The sequence below is a fragment of the Ailuropoda melanoleuca genome, chromosome 2 (assembly GCF_002007445.2).
Source record: "Ailuropoda melanoleuca isolate Jingjing chromosome 2, ASM200744v2, whole genome shotgun sequence".
Taxonomy (NCBI): domain Eukaryota; kingdom Metazoa; phylum Chordata; class Mammalia; order Carnivora; family Ursidae; genus Ailuropoda; species Ailuropoda melanoleuca.
In genome coordinates, this window is record NC_048219.1 from 137,919,759 (window position 1) to 137,934,900 (window position 15,142).

General features: G+C 35.4%; 1 protein-coding gene across 1 annotated transcript; it reads right to left on the reverse strand.

The window, feature by feature from the left end:
• Nucleotides 1-2,404: 2,404 nt before the first annotated feature.
• On the reverse strand, nt 2,405-15,136 carry SPC25 (SPC25 component of NDC80 kinetochore complex). The gene is made up of 6 exons (XM_034654697.1): nt 15,008-15,136; nt 14,847-14,912; nt 8,983-9,129; nt 8,432-8,536; nt 4,495-4,593; nt 2,405-2,731 (listed from the first exon to the last, which is right to left on the reverse strand). The coding sequence occupies exons 1-6, from the start codon at nt 15,054-15,056 to the stop codon at nt 2,607-2,609; spliced, it is 591 nt and encodes a 196-aa protein (XP_034510588.1). The 5' UTR covers nt 15,057-15,136; the 3' UTR covers nt 2,405-2,606.
• Between the last annotated feature and the right edge of the window lie 6 nt (nt 15,137-15,142).

Consider the following 15,142-nt stretch of genomic DNA (forward strand, 5'->3'; position numbering starts at 1 on the left):
CAGGCCCAGATAGTTTTATAGGTGAGTTCAAAAACAGATAATCTCATTCATACTTTTCCAGGAAATAGAAAAAATGGAACACACTTGAATCATTTTCAAGGGTCTAGGACCTAGGAGAGAACCTTGATGCCCCTTTCCACACTTGCCCACCCTCTCTCTCTCTGTCAAATAAATAAATAAATCTTAAATAAAAAAAAAAATTCCCTGTAGGGACATCTTTACCATCAAAAAATAGCTGAACATAGCAGCAACACACATGCAGGTGCTGTTGAATAAGCCAGCTCTTTTTAGAGGCGTAATTTTGATTTCCTGTTAACTAATTTTCTATTGAGTCTGGATGATGTGTTCAACATTAACAGATATTTATTAAGCTTCTACTATGTGCCAGACACTGTGCTAGGTGAGAGCAAAATAGGCAATGTGCTCTCATTGTACACAAATCAACACAGAGCTAATTCTATAGGAATTTTCTGAGTTAGAAGAGAAGCAACACTTTGTAATCCTCCTTAGCTGGATAATTGAAATTTTTAATCCATTAGCACATTTTAGCAGGTTTTGTGCCACTTTTTTTTTTTAACTTAAACAATTTAGTGATTGAGTTTAATTTTTAAAGATCTCAGTGTTCATTTTATTACAAAATTTGGACTAAATTAATCTACCCCATTTGGATTCCATTTTAATCAACTTTACTACTTGTGCATATTTTTTGCACTTAGGAAAATCTCCTGTCTTCGTATCTTGTGTTTTATTTCCATATCAGGAAGATTTTAAATGGTTAAAATTATTTTAGTTTTGCAATATACCATCCTAAATCCAATGTATAAAAGGAGCAAATCTAATGAGATAGTTGGTTTGCCTTTCATGTGTATTTTTATCCAAACTGAAATTTTCATAATGTATCAACTTTATAATTTAAGCTAATATATGAATAATATCAGTTCCAGAATATTCCTAGGTTGGCACATAGTGGCCCTCAAATATTAAGGTCTTCATATTTGACTGAACAGATAAAGACTATGCGTTAGTCAGTAGCCCTCCACCTGACATTTCCACGAAGACCGGGTTGATGACTGTATTCTACAGGCCTACAGACTGCTCTCGGCGAGCCATGCAGCTCGTAAAGGCCTGGCACTCTGCTCATTGTTTCCCTGAGATTTAAGGCTGTTTTATCATCTTGGTGAAGCTATTTCCTAAAGATCCAGACAAAACATATCCCTCTGCTTTCAAGACAGTTTACCTTTCTTTCTCTTAATCATTATATTTCTATAGAAAGGCAAAGGCTAAGTTATATTATCGAAGTTCAAGTTTGGGGGCGCCTGGGTGGCACAGCGGTTAAGCGTCTGCCTTTGGCTCAGGGCGTGATCGCGGCATTCTGGGATCGAGCCCCACGTCAGGCTCCTCCGCCATGAGCCTGCTTCTTCCTCTCCCACTCACCCTGCTTCTGTTCCCTCTCTCGCTGGCTGTCTCTATCTCTGTCAAATAAATAAATAAAATCTTAAAAAAAAAAAAGCATTTGAAGTTCAAGTTTGTTTACAATCTTTGCCAACTTTGCCTTCACATACTTTCCTTACAATACAGCACAGAAATGCATGAGGTGTCGTCCAGGCGAAGCTCATGGATTAGGTGCCAGACTGCCACCTGGTTTGAATTCCAGCTCTAATGCTTACCAGCTGTGTGACTTGAAGTTACTTAAACTCTCAGCACCTTGGATTCTTTATCTGTAGAACAAGGTTATGGGTAGTATACACCTCACAGGTTGATGAGGAAAATATTCTTTCTTTTATGATATTAGAATGTTAGTAGACAGTAGTATTTATTTTGCCACGTACATTTCAAAACTACCCTTAGGTTGGGCCTATATTCCTAGTTTTTTTATTACTAGTCCATGACTTTAAAAAGCTTGGAGGGGTGCCTGGGTGGCTCAGTCTGTTTAGAGTCTGCCTTCTGCTCTGGTCATGATCCTGGGGTCCTGGGATTGAGCCCCGCATCAGGCTCCCTGCTGAGCCTGCTTCTCCCTCTCTCCCTGCTGCTCCTCCTTCTTGTGCTCTCTTGCTGCTCTTTCTGTCAAATAAATAAATAAAATCTTAAAATAAATAAATAAATAAAAGCTTGGAAACCAATGAGACACAGTGTCTGTTGTACAAATTCTCACTCCCAGGCTAGCCTTAAACTACCTATGCTTACCATTAAAAAAAAAAAAAAAAAATATATATATATATATATATATATATATATATATATAATAGAATCAGATGAAATAAGGTCACAGACTCTCAAAGCAGAAGATATTTTAAGTGTCATCCTCTTCAAACGNAAAAAAAAAAATATATATATATATATATATATATATATACATACACACACACACAAATATATACATATTTTTATTTTAGAAAGGACACATTTGACTTTATAAATTTTATTTAAGCTTTTAATTAAAATAATTTAAAGAAATATACCACACAGAAATGTTACAGAAATACAAAAAAATTATAGGCAAACAATGGATAATGAGGATTCTTTTTGAAAGAGACACACGATTAAAAAAAAGAAAGAGATACACAATAGGGAAGAAAAAGAAACAGTTTTTATATACTATTCATAGATTAATTATAAACCATAGCAGTAAAAGCTTTCCGAACATTGGCAAGAAAAGCCGAGAAATTGTTGGTCTTCCTTACATTCTCTTGAAATTCTGCCAGGCACTCAAGATGAGGAGCACTATCTGACACTAGAAGAAAAAAAGGAGATAATTGGAATGCATTTTTTTTTGTGGAAGAGAAGTGTTTCTAATTTAGATGCTTTCATCTGATTCAAATCATTTCAATTCCATTTTACTGAAATGCTTTGAGCACAGAACAATAGATACATTTGATTTTCATATCCTAACTATCTTTTGGACTCATTCTTTGTTTAATCTCTAAATATTAAAATCTTAAGTACTACAATCTTACTTTAAATGTAAACAGATTGTAGTCAATGGATTGAAGAGCTCAGTGATAAAGAACAGAATGCCATTTCCAACATCTTTCTATACATTTTGGTTTAACTAAACTGTTTTAACAGGTGCGTATTGTTTTTTTTAAACTGTTAAGTCAGTTTTCTCTGTAAACCTTTGGCTTGACTTCTAGTTTCTGGTCACTGGATCAAAAAAAGAACATCTTTCGATGCCAACTTTTAATAATTTATAATTATGGGGAAAAATCTAAGCTTTTATAAGTTTTCATTAGAAAATGTGATTGCTGTTGAAAAGTGATAATTATAGGGCTTACTAATCAAATGAGACAAAAGTCACAAGTAACTGACGGCTCTCACATGTAGTTGTACAAAATGGTACATCTTGGGAGCAAGTCTCCAGTGAGGGTGGTCAAAGGAAAGGAATGACCCAGCTTTCTCTCCCAACAATTTGGTCCTTTGTCCAAGGAGAAGAAATTTGACCATGTCAGATTTCCAGCTCTTTGGTTGAGATTGTTTAGGAAACAAGGACCATGACCACAAGAGAAAGAATAGCAAAGAGCACTTGGTTCAAAATCACACTGTAGATTCCGTTTTAATACACTATCAAATACTGTGATACTATGTAGCAAGAGAGAATATACAATTTGGAGAACACTAAAAACCCAGGCATGTGATTTTTTGGGTTTGCTTTCTAAAATTTAGCACTCATTAAAAGATATTTATTGAGAGAGAGAAAAAAACATTTGTATGTGAATTAGATTCCTAAAATATAAATTCCATGAGAATGAGAACCGAGTCACCAGGGTACATTAGGAAGCCAACTCAGCAGTTCTCCTGAGTGTGTATCTGCTATAAATGCTTTGAGACGAGAATACAGGCCTAATGAGCTGAGAACCATTTTCCTGAATTCCAATAAATGAAAAATTACTTTAAAAGGGGCATTAGAAGAATAAAAAAGAGACAAATATATTTCCATTCTCTTCTTATTCCCCCTATTATCAATCATATATATTCCCCATAAATCGATGACCTGCTGGCCTGCTGGAGAATCAGTAAGTGAGCTAAATTATCAATGTGTGGGATTTTTCAGGAGATGGTACTATTTCTTAAATTGATTTTTGGAAAAATAAATGATCACATTCTGATGGCTTAGCATTTGCTTTTAAAATCACCGACTTGTAGAAATTATACTATTCACATTCATGTAGTTATATCCTTTATAGCTTTAGCTTTAAGTTCTCTAAAAGGATAATTCATACTTGTGTATGAAATGCAGTGATCTGTGGTCTTAAGGCTTTTCTGCCACTGTGACCCCGTGCCAGCCTGAAGGGAAGGTACATGTGAAAGATCCTACATAATAACTACAAATCAAAACTACACTCACAGCCTTTAGAAGACACTATCCCATGAAGCAAGACTGGCAAAGAAGGCACTACCTTGTGGGAATTACTTTCCGTCATTATACTGTGTATGCGGAATCAAGTAACATTTGGAGATGCCAATCTTAAATACCAGTTAAAAGATAGGAGTACATACCTTCGTACTCCCTTGCTTCATTTAGGTGGAGGGAAAACATAAATGGGTTCTCAGGATGCTTAGGGTCAATATTAGTGAATATAAACTGCAATTTATCACCTGAAAAGAGAGATTAGATTATTTGGTATGAGAATATTTTATCGTGCCAAGGCTTTCAATGGAGATGAGCTTTCTCATCTTTGCGCTAAATACACACACACACACACACACACACACACACACACACTAACCAAGCCTCCAAATGTACAAGTTACAAATTAGTTTTAAATGAACTGTAATTTAAATATGATTTTAAAAGGCACAAGTAACAAAAGAAAAGAACTGATACACTAGACTTCATCAAAAATAAAAACTTTTGTCCTTCAAAGGGTATTACCAAGAGTGAAAAGATAACACATAGAATGGGAGAAAATATTTATAAATCATATTTCTGACATGGATTTAATATATAGGATATATTTTTAAAAACTACAACTGAAGAACCAAAAGAAGAGCAGCCCAATTAAAAAATGGACAAAAGACTTGAATAGATATTTCTCCAAAGAACAGACCCAAATGGTCAATAAGCACATGGAGCAATGCTCAACACCAGGAACCACTGGGGAAAGCAAACCAAAACCACAGCGGGCTACCACTTCACACCTACCAGGGCAGCTATAAGAAGACAAAACAAAACAAGAAAAGAAGAGTGTGGATGAAGATGTGGAGAAATCAGAACCCCGCTGGTGGGAGTGCAGGATGGTGCTGAAGCATGGAAAACAGTCTGGCAGTTCCTCAAAAAGTTTAAATCAAGAATTACAATAGGACCCAGTGACTCCATTCCGAGGTATATACCCAAAAGAACTGAAAATAGGGACTCAGATAACTTTGCCAGTGTTTATAGTAGCATTACTCACAGCAGCCAAAAGGTGATAATAACCGTGCGTTCACTGATAGATGGCTAGATAAACAAAATACGGTCTACACATACAATGGAATGTTATTTGGTCACAAAAAGGAATGAACTTCTGATACATGCTACAACATGAATGAACCTTGAAAACATGCTAAGTAAAATAACCTAGATGCAAAAGAACAAATACTCTATGATTCCACCTATATGAAATACTCAGAATAGGTAAATTTATAGAGACAGGAAGTAGATTAGAGGTTATCAGGGGCCAGGGGAGGAGGAATAAGAAGTTACTGTTTAATGAGTACATGATTTGTTTGCAGTGATGAAAAATTCTGGAAACGTGGTAATGATTGCACAGCACTGTAAATATAATTAATGTCACTGAATTGTATGATAAAAAATAGTTAAAATGGCAAATTCCAGGTCATATAGTTTTATCACAATATAAAAAGGTACTACTGAATAGATTTAATTTGACCTTTCCTACATAGTAATCCAGACTCGATCCCTATTTTCCAAAAGACCTCCAAATGTTCCCAAAGGAGTAAATGCCCATTAGAAATTAAAATGGCAGCCACAAAGTAGAAACTCACATACATTTTCAGTTTGCTCTACAGCATAAAAAATTAGGAAATCTCACTTTTAAAAATGGTTTTAATTACAAAAAATAATATTCAGAAACTTTGAAAAACATGTCTTACATTTTTATTCAAAATTAAATAATTACATTCATACACCAGATATTTTTTAAAAAGATTTATTGATTTATTGACTTCGAGACGGGTGGGGAAGGGCAGAGGGAGAGAGAATCTTAAGCAGACTCTGTGCTGAGCAGGGAGCCTGACACCCTTCACGGGCTTTGATCTCACAACTCTGAGATCATGACCTTAGCTGAAACCAAGAGTCAGTCGCTTAGCTGACTATGCCACCCAGGCGCCCCCAGTACACCAGATTTTTAAAAGTGTTAATAGTAAGGGGAAGGATACATGACAAGGAAATAAAAGACTTCATAAGATAATGAAGGGTTTAATTTGGGTTCTCTTCTTTAAGAAACATTATTTCCTGACTTTGAGGGCTATGAGAAAGTTCTATTTTTATATCTAAAATAATTTTAAAGCTTTCTGGTTCAAAAAATGACAGTAAGTCCAATGGAGCAAAAATTCAGAGTTGGACCTTGTATTTCCCTCTAATCAAAAGGTTAACATTTTTTATTAAAAGCTTATTCCAACAGATGGAATAGTGGGGTAGAAACAAGACTAATAGATATATGAATGAAGAACCCAAACAGGCAATCAAAGAAATATAATTAGGTATATGGAAAAAAGGTTTATCTTTTCATGAATAATCAAAGAAATGCATTTAAAAATAAATGCTCCAATTATATCTAGTCAACTGCCAAAAAACCCAAACACAAACAACCTTTAAAAAATACAATTCTGGCAAGAAGACAATGAAATGGGTACTCTTCACATTGTAGAGAGGTGAACACAAAGAATTAATATGGCAGGCCTGATGCTGAGGTCGTAAGAATCTTAGGCCTGCTTGCGAGCTGGTTGTTGGCAAACCACCCCAGGTTTGAAGAGTCACTAGGAGGACTCATAGGATTCCCCATAGGGTCATCCTCAGGGCTATGATTTATTACAGCGAAAGGCTCCAGCAAAATCAGCAAATGGAAAAACCCATGGGGTGAAGTCCAGGGAAAACCAGCACAAGTTGCAGGAGTCTCTGATGAGCTTCCCTGGTAGAGAACACTTGACACGTATTGTCACATTCAATGCTAAAGGAATTAAGCACATCCTGTGTGACTCTGCTGGATTACGACTCTTAAAAAATTATGCCTGAAAAAGTGTTTCTTTTAGACTGTCCCAGTGCCTTTTTTTGGGCTGATTTTGTTTTGCATCTTCTCTGCAATAAATCTGAGCCATGAATATGACTATATGCAGAGTTCTGGAAGTCTTTCCAGGGAATCACCAAACCTCACGGTGATCTTGGGGACTGCTAACACAATGAATAGTGCTATGAATTGGCACATATATTACACATAACAGGCATTAACATATTTACATGCTTTAACCCAGTAATGCCTCTCTGGGAATTCCATGGAAATTATATAAAAGAAATGGAGAAATCTATATTCACTATAGTACTTCTAAAACGGAAACAGAGGCTGAATCCAAATATTAAGTTAGAAACAAACCTGTACTAAATGATAGATAAAAGATTGAATAAATTAAGATATATGAATAAAATGAATTATTATACTACCATTTTAAAATTACCCTAGGAAGGCTATAGCAACTGGAAAATGTTAATGATAAAATACCAGTAAGAAAAAGGAACAAAAATTACTTTTATGTTGGCAATCATGCCAAAAATACATTTATTAAAATACTGGATGATAAATAACCAAGGCATCAGTAATTATGTTAGGGTGATAAAAATTTTTAAATTCTGGGGCACCTGGGTGGCTCAGTCATTTAGCGTCTGCCTTTGGCTCAGGGCGTGATTCCAGGGTTCTGGGATCGAGCCCCGCATCGGGCTCCCTGCTCTGCTGGGAGCCTGCTTCTTCCTCTCCCACTCCCCCTGCTTATGTTCCCTCTTTCGCTGTTTCTCTCTCTGTCAAATAAATAAATAAAATCTTCTAAAAAAATTTTTTAAAACTGTTTCCTATTTTCTAAAAAGTTAATAATATTGTCATTATGTTCTTTGAAAACATTTTTTAAATTCGCTAAAGATATACCTTTCTAATCTCATATGTTTCACTTTCATTAATATACGTACCATAAATTTTTNCTCCCTGCTCTGCTGGGAGCCTGCTTCTTCCTCTCCCACTCCCCCTGCTTATGTTCCCTCTCTCGCTGACTGTTTCTCTCTCTGTCAAATAAATAAATAAAATCTTTAAAAAAATTTTTTTTAAACTGTTTCCTATTTTCTAAAAAGTTAATAATATTGTCATTATTTTCTTTGAAAACATTTTTTAAATTCGCTACTTAAGATATACCTTTCTAATCTCGTATGTTTCACTTTCATTAATATACGTACCATAAATTTTTCGAATTTCTAGTCCAAGTCGATCTTTATATAAGTCTGCAGATTTCTGTAGTCTTTTCAACCTCTCTTCATTAGCTTTGTTAGCAGCAGAAATAGCTATGATAAAAAAAAATACACTTTTGAATATGAAATTTTTTTAGACAAAGAGACTTCACAGCATAAAGACTGTGCTTAATAGTTCCTGGCAGAGAATGTGTCATCAATAACTCTGTTGCATAAATTATACTATGGCTTCTCCAGACAAATCTTATTTAGTGAAACTGTCTCCCACTCTGCTTAATTAAGCTCCCATACCAATTGCATTACGACTCTGGTTATACTAGAAATCAAAAGGACCTTTAACTAAAACAAGAGAAAAGAAAGCCCACTTAGCTAACTTCACACAGCTTCCTTGCAGAAATGGGTGGCTGGCTATGCGCCTGAGGCATGTTATCCATTGTTAGTAATGAACTGGAGAGAAGGCAAGAGATATAGAATTGTGAACGATCACCACTCTGAAATTTAGGTTAATATTTTAGATATGTGTACAACTGGAAACTTACTTTCTTTCTTCTTAGCGTATTCTTCCTTAAGGTCCTGAATATTTGCAGTCAGTACTTCTAGTTCCTGCTTTTTGTCTTTTACTTCAGCAATCAACCTTAACAAGTTATCTTTTTTTTCTTGAATGAGGCTATTCTGCCTACAGATCTCTGTAAGAAGCACAGTGTTAGCTAATATATATACTTTGCTCTCCAACATCACAGACAAGAAATATTGCCTTTTGTAAGATCAATAATGTTTTAACTAATAAGTGCTTCCTAATGGTTCAAAAATTATAAAGAACAAAAAGAAAAAAAATCTTATTCTTTTCTATTTGCATTTGAAAATAAAAGATCCTTGCAGCTCTGCTCTTTAAGTAAGTACATAAATAAAGCTCACCACCAAAGACAACCAAAATCTGGACAATGTTTTTACACAGTGCTTTAAAGAAACAGTTCATTCTAATGCTATATCAATGATTCTGGAAGATACCAAAAAAAACCAGAAAGAAGTGAGAGAAGAGAGGGAGGGAGACAGAGAGGAAGGAAGGACAAAACCTCATTTACATGGAATAATCTAGATCAAGAAATATGTAGGAACTATAAGAAAAAAAGGGCAAAACCCATCTGAGACATGTATTTGATTTGACCTGGATGTATGGGAAGACATTTTACGCTTCTAAATATTATAAAGATGTCAATAGTTCCCAAGTTCATTTCTCTATTTCACGCAGTACCAATGGAATTTGGAGGGACGGGAAAGGGAAGATCCAACAAAAGTAATTATAAAATTTACCTGATGAATACACAGGGAGAATAGTTAAGGAAATATGGTAAGAAAAATAATGAGGAAAGGGACTCATCCTATCAAATTTAACATCTGTGATTGCGACACTTTTAATACAATAGTGGAGTACCAGCTGAAGAAATGACACACAGTTTAAACAAAAATGGCATTTCCAAACAAACATTGGTATACTTAGAAAATTGATATGAAAAATGAAATACCATAAAATCAGGTGGTAGGTGGTTGCTGAAATCCAAAATAAATTCTGTATTTATTAAATATTTAAATATAAAATGAAATCTTGCAACACCTAAAAGGCAGTATCTGAATACAAAATTAGTTCTACGGGGAAAGATCTTTTTACTCAAAGACAAAAAGAAATCAAAGAGAAAGACATATACCAGCTACATAAAAGTTAATAAGTAGGTGAAAAACCTCATTTGATTCAAATATGCATAAAACTCTACTATGTGCTAGGAACTTTGTTCAACACCTTCTATTTCTGTAAATTTACTTAAATTTCACTATGATACATTTTGTAGGTCTAATTTAAAAGAGTAAAAAGGCTCAGCAGTTGACTAACTTGCCCAAAGCTTTATCTACTAAGATGCATAAATAGAAGAGCTCGATTCAAACTCAGGACTTGACTTCAAAGACCATGCTTTTGAGCATTAAATATTCTCCCCCAACTGTTGTTAATCTACAGAAGACACAAATACAAATTCCTAAAACAAAAACAGACAAAGGAATAAACAGAGGAAATGCAGACTGCAGATGGATAATAAATATGAAAGACAGTTTAACCTAAGTAGTAATCACAGAAATGCAAATAAAGCAATGACATACCAATCTTCATTTATTACAAATGTTTACAAAAATAATAGCTAGTGTTGAGAAGAATGCAAAATACGAGTCCTTATGGCATATTTTTGACATTGCAAAACAAGTCTTAAGAATATTCATATGTTAAAAGGATTTAAGTTCACTGGTTAGCTTTCTATAAAAGACCAACCCTAAAGGCCCTGGTTGTCGATCCTGTCCCAACACTGTTGGGACCCCTCTCACTCTTGAAAGCTTTTCCTGTATCTTCACGTAATAAACTTACTCACTAAAAAAAAAATATATATATATATATATATATGTATTCATGTCCTTTGATTAGTTCATTTCATTTTTACAAGTTACCTTAAGAAACAAGATGTGTGCAAGTATTTATATACAAAAAATTATTTTTAGTATTATTTTTAATGGTGAAAACTGAAAACATCCTAAATTATTAAAACAGTATATCAATAAGGTAGAATATATTTTCAAAGAATTTAGTAATATGGGAAAATACTCTCAAAAAAGTTATATAGATACCCTTAACAAAATTATGTCAAAAATACTATATAGCACATGAAAAAGAAAAAAGAAGAAAAAGTACATCATTTTGTTAAATGTGATTCTCAGCGTTTCAGATTTGTTTACTTCTCTGTATCTTCCAAGAATTTGGACATGATCATATATCATGTCAAGTATAATTTAAAAATAGACATTTTAACAGAATTACCAGAAAGAAAAATGATTTTAAAAAAATTTCAATTTAAATCAAAACCAAAACCAAGGTCAAAAACAGTTCAGCCATTTCTTCTCCCAAACCCTCCCTCTGGTAACCACCAATCTGTTATCTATGAGTTTGCTTTTTTGTTTCAAAAAAAAATTTTTTTTGATTCCACATACAAGATATAATATGGCATTTGTCTCTCTGTCTGACTTATTTCACTTGGCATAATGCCCTCAAGGCCCATCTATGTCACAAATGTCAAGACTTCATTCTTTCATGGCTTTATTCCATCGTGTGTGTTCGTGTGTGCGCGCGTGCGCGTGTATGCCACAATCTCTTCATCCACTCATCCATCTGTGAACACGTAGGTTGTTTCCTTATCTTGGCTATTATAAATAATAAACATGGGGGTGCAGATATCTTTTTGAGTTAGTTTTCATTTTCCTCTGATGAACACCCAGAGTGGGGATCATATGGTAGTTCTATTTTTAATTTTCTGAGGAACATCCCTACTATTTTGCAGAGTGGCCACTATAGAAAAATGCTACTTTAAAAAAAGATAAGTATGTTCAATGACAAAAGAGATGCATATTTGAAGTCCAAGGTCTCGGTTCTATTCTGGCTCCTCAGTTGTCACCCAAGAACTTTGGTCAAATTACAACTTTGGCAATGCTTATAAAACGAGGATAATATTGGCTGCTCCATTTATTTAGTTCACAGGGCTAGAGTATCCAATAATAATAATATGGAAACTTTCAAACTATTAATGATACATAAATACCATGTATGTCACTGTTTTTATTATAACATTTAAAGAACTGCATGGGGGCAGCTGGGTGGCACAGTCAGTTGGGTGTCTGACTCTTGATTTTGGCTGGGTTGTGATCTCAGGGTTGTGGGACCAAGCACATCAGCCCTGTGCTCAGCCCAGAGTCTNAGAGGAGAGGAGAGGAGAGGAGAGGAGAGAAGAGGAGAGGACAGAAAAAGGACGAACTGTATGCATTTGTGCCAATACACATGGAAGGGCCCTTGATGTTGCATAACTATTATTTTATGTGTACATAGTCAGCTGTCTCTTTTATTCTCTAGGGCAGGTATTTCAAACTTTCACTACTACTCACCACACAAACCCTCCTTGAATTTTCCTTCCATGTGGAAAGAGTGTTTTATGGTGCACTGGAAAGAGCAAACATATTGGCTGCAATGTACGACCTTAGCCAAGTTTCTTTCTTTTTTTTTTTTAATGTTTTTTTATTATATTATGTTAGTCACCATACAGTACATCTCTGGTTTCTGATATNTGTTAATCACCATACAGTACATCCGATTCATTAGTTGCGTATAACACCCAGTGCACCATGCACGTATTGCATGGTGCATTGCAGCAATACGTGCCTTCCTTACTACCCATCACCAGCCTATCCCATTCCCCCTCCCCTCTCCCCTCTGAAGCCCTCAGTTTGTTTCTCAGAGTCNAGTCCATAGTCTCTCATGTTTCATTCCCCCTTCTGATTACCCCCCTTTTCTTTATCCCTTTCTTCCCCTACCGATCCTCCTAGTTCTTATGTTCCATAGATGAGAGAAATCATATGATAATTGTCTTTCTCTGCTTGACTTATTTCACTTAGCATTATCTCCTCCAGTGCCGTCCATGTTGCAGCAAATGTTGAGAATTCGTTCTTTCTGATAGCTGAGTAATATTCCATTGTATATATGGACCACAACTTCTTAATCCAGTCATCTGTTGAAGGGCATCTCAGTTCCTTCCACGATTTAGCTATTGTGGACATTGCTGCTATGAGCATTGGGGTGCATATGGCCCTTCTCTTCACTACGTCTGTATCTTTGGCTTAGCCAAGTTTCTTAACCTCAGTGAGCTTCAAATTTCTGTCTTGTAAAGCTTTCAGGATTTAAAAGCCTGGTCCATAGTAAATGCCTCTCGCTTTGAACAGATGATCTTCCTCCTTTTGATAAATAGAAGGAACAGATGCTCCAGGTGGGCCAGAATTTTTGGCTAATTTGTTCTCTGCAGTATCTTCCTAGAAGGGTACCTGGCACAGAGTAGCTGCTCAACAAATCTGTGGTGAGTAAGCAAGTTCCCTCCAGCTTGCCTACTCGCCACACGTATCTCTATCAGTATCCTCTCCTGCCAGAGTAACAGCGGCTCCTTCTCCAATCCATGGTTAATCCAGATTCCCTCCCCTCTATTCTACTCATTGTCACTTGACCCCTTTTCTTAAGTCCCCACTAACTTCTTTCCTGCAGCAAATAAACATGCTCATTTTAGGGCAGACACCTTAAAAATGAAAAAAATTTGTGCTCACGCAGCCCATTCCATTATTACAGCAATTATTACAATGTATTTTCATTGTGGATTCCCTGTCTGTATATTCCACTAAATTGTAAGCAGTGTGCAGACAGTATACTTTGTGAACGGTTGTCTCCATGCTAAGCAAATATCAAATATTCACTGAATTAATTAAACTTAAGTAAATTATATTTCTGTTCAAGCATAAAGTGATTTTTTAAAGAAAAACAATTGATAATGCTTTTAGGTTTTAGACTATTTAGCGCATTATTTTCACTACAGGTAACCTTTAAGAGCACACTGAGACTCATGATAGTAAAAATTGATCGTTTCAAACTTATGTTCTAATCCCCAGCAATTCTACAAACCAAGAATGTTTACACACACACACACACACACACTCTCACAAACGAAAGTGGTTTTCCTTTCTGCTTGTGGTTACAGAAGAAATGAGAGAAGCAGGAAAAGGAGAAGGAAGCTTCAGGGCAGCTTAGAAAGTAGACACGAGTAAAAGGCTAGCATAATAGCCTACCAGGGTTCCAAAGTCAAACGTGTTCAGGAGCCAGATAATGAGTCAAGTGGGCAAAACAAAGCCAAAGAAATTATTAGGGATTGTAGCAAATTACAGAACACATGTTCCATCTAAAGACATTACATTAATAGTGTTTAAAACATGGTGCTGTGAAATTTAACCTGTGGCCTATGGCCACAAGTCTGTGATCTGTTGATCTGTGTGAATTCGGTAAAACTTACATATATACTGTGGAAACTCTAGAGTGGTATAAACGAGAGGGCATGAACAACAGGAAAAAAACGGACAAAAACTGTCAGGAAGACTAACCCTACCCCCAAAGACCTGAAGAACTCCAGCTTTTCAACTGTCAGCCTATGATTTCCAATGGGAAAACTCGTTTTTCAAATAACTGGCATTTACACATCAGAGCAGATGAATTTCACAAGCATACTGATGAATATTTTTAAAAAGGGACAGAATATACACAAAATAATGCCATATATATAACATTCAAAAACACAATACTACATACTAATAGGTTAGTTCTGGAAGGTGGGAAAAAAGTATACATGGGAGTATACTTATTTCTTAGGCTGGGTAGTAGGTACATACGTGTTTATTAGTTTTATATATATGTACACACACACACACACTACATTGTTTTACTTGAATGAGAGATTGCATAAAGATGTTCAATCTAAAAAAACTCTGTGATCTACAGTTTGTCACCTACGATTTTGATATTCCAGAAATGTCTCAACCATTCGTTCCTCTTCCTTTAATTTCACAGACAGCTTTTCTGAAAGAGAAATTGGAATTGAAGTTTCAATTCAGCTGAAATTACATAAAGAGCAAAAACAACAAAAGAGCATGTTACAAGTTAATTTCAGTTACCTGCACATGCTTTGATGGAGTCTTTGTAGGTATCTCTCAGTCCCACCATCTGACAGGAAGTGTCACTGACAGTGCTTTTGAATTTATTCCAAAATTCATTTATGCTTTTATCAAATAGTGTTAGTTCATCCTCTA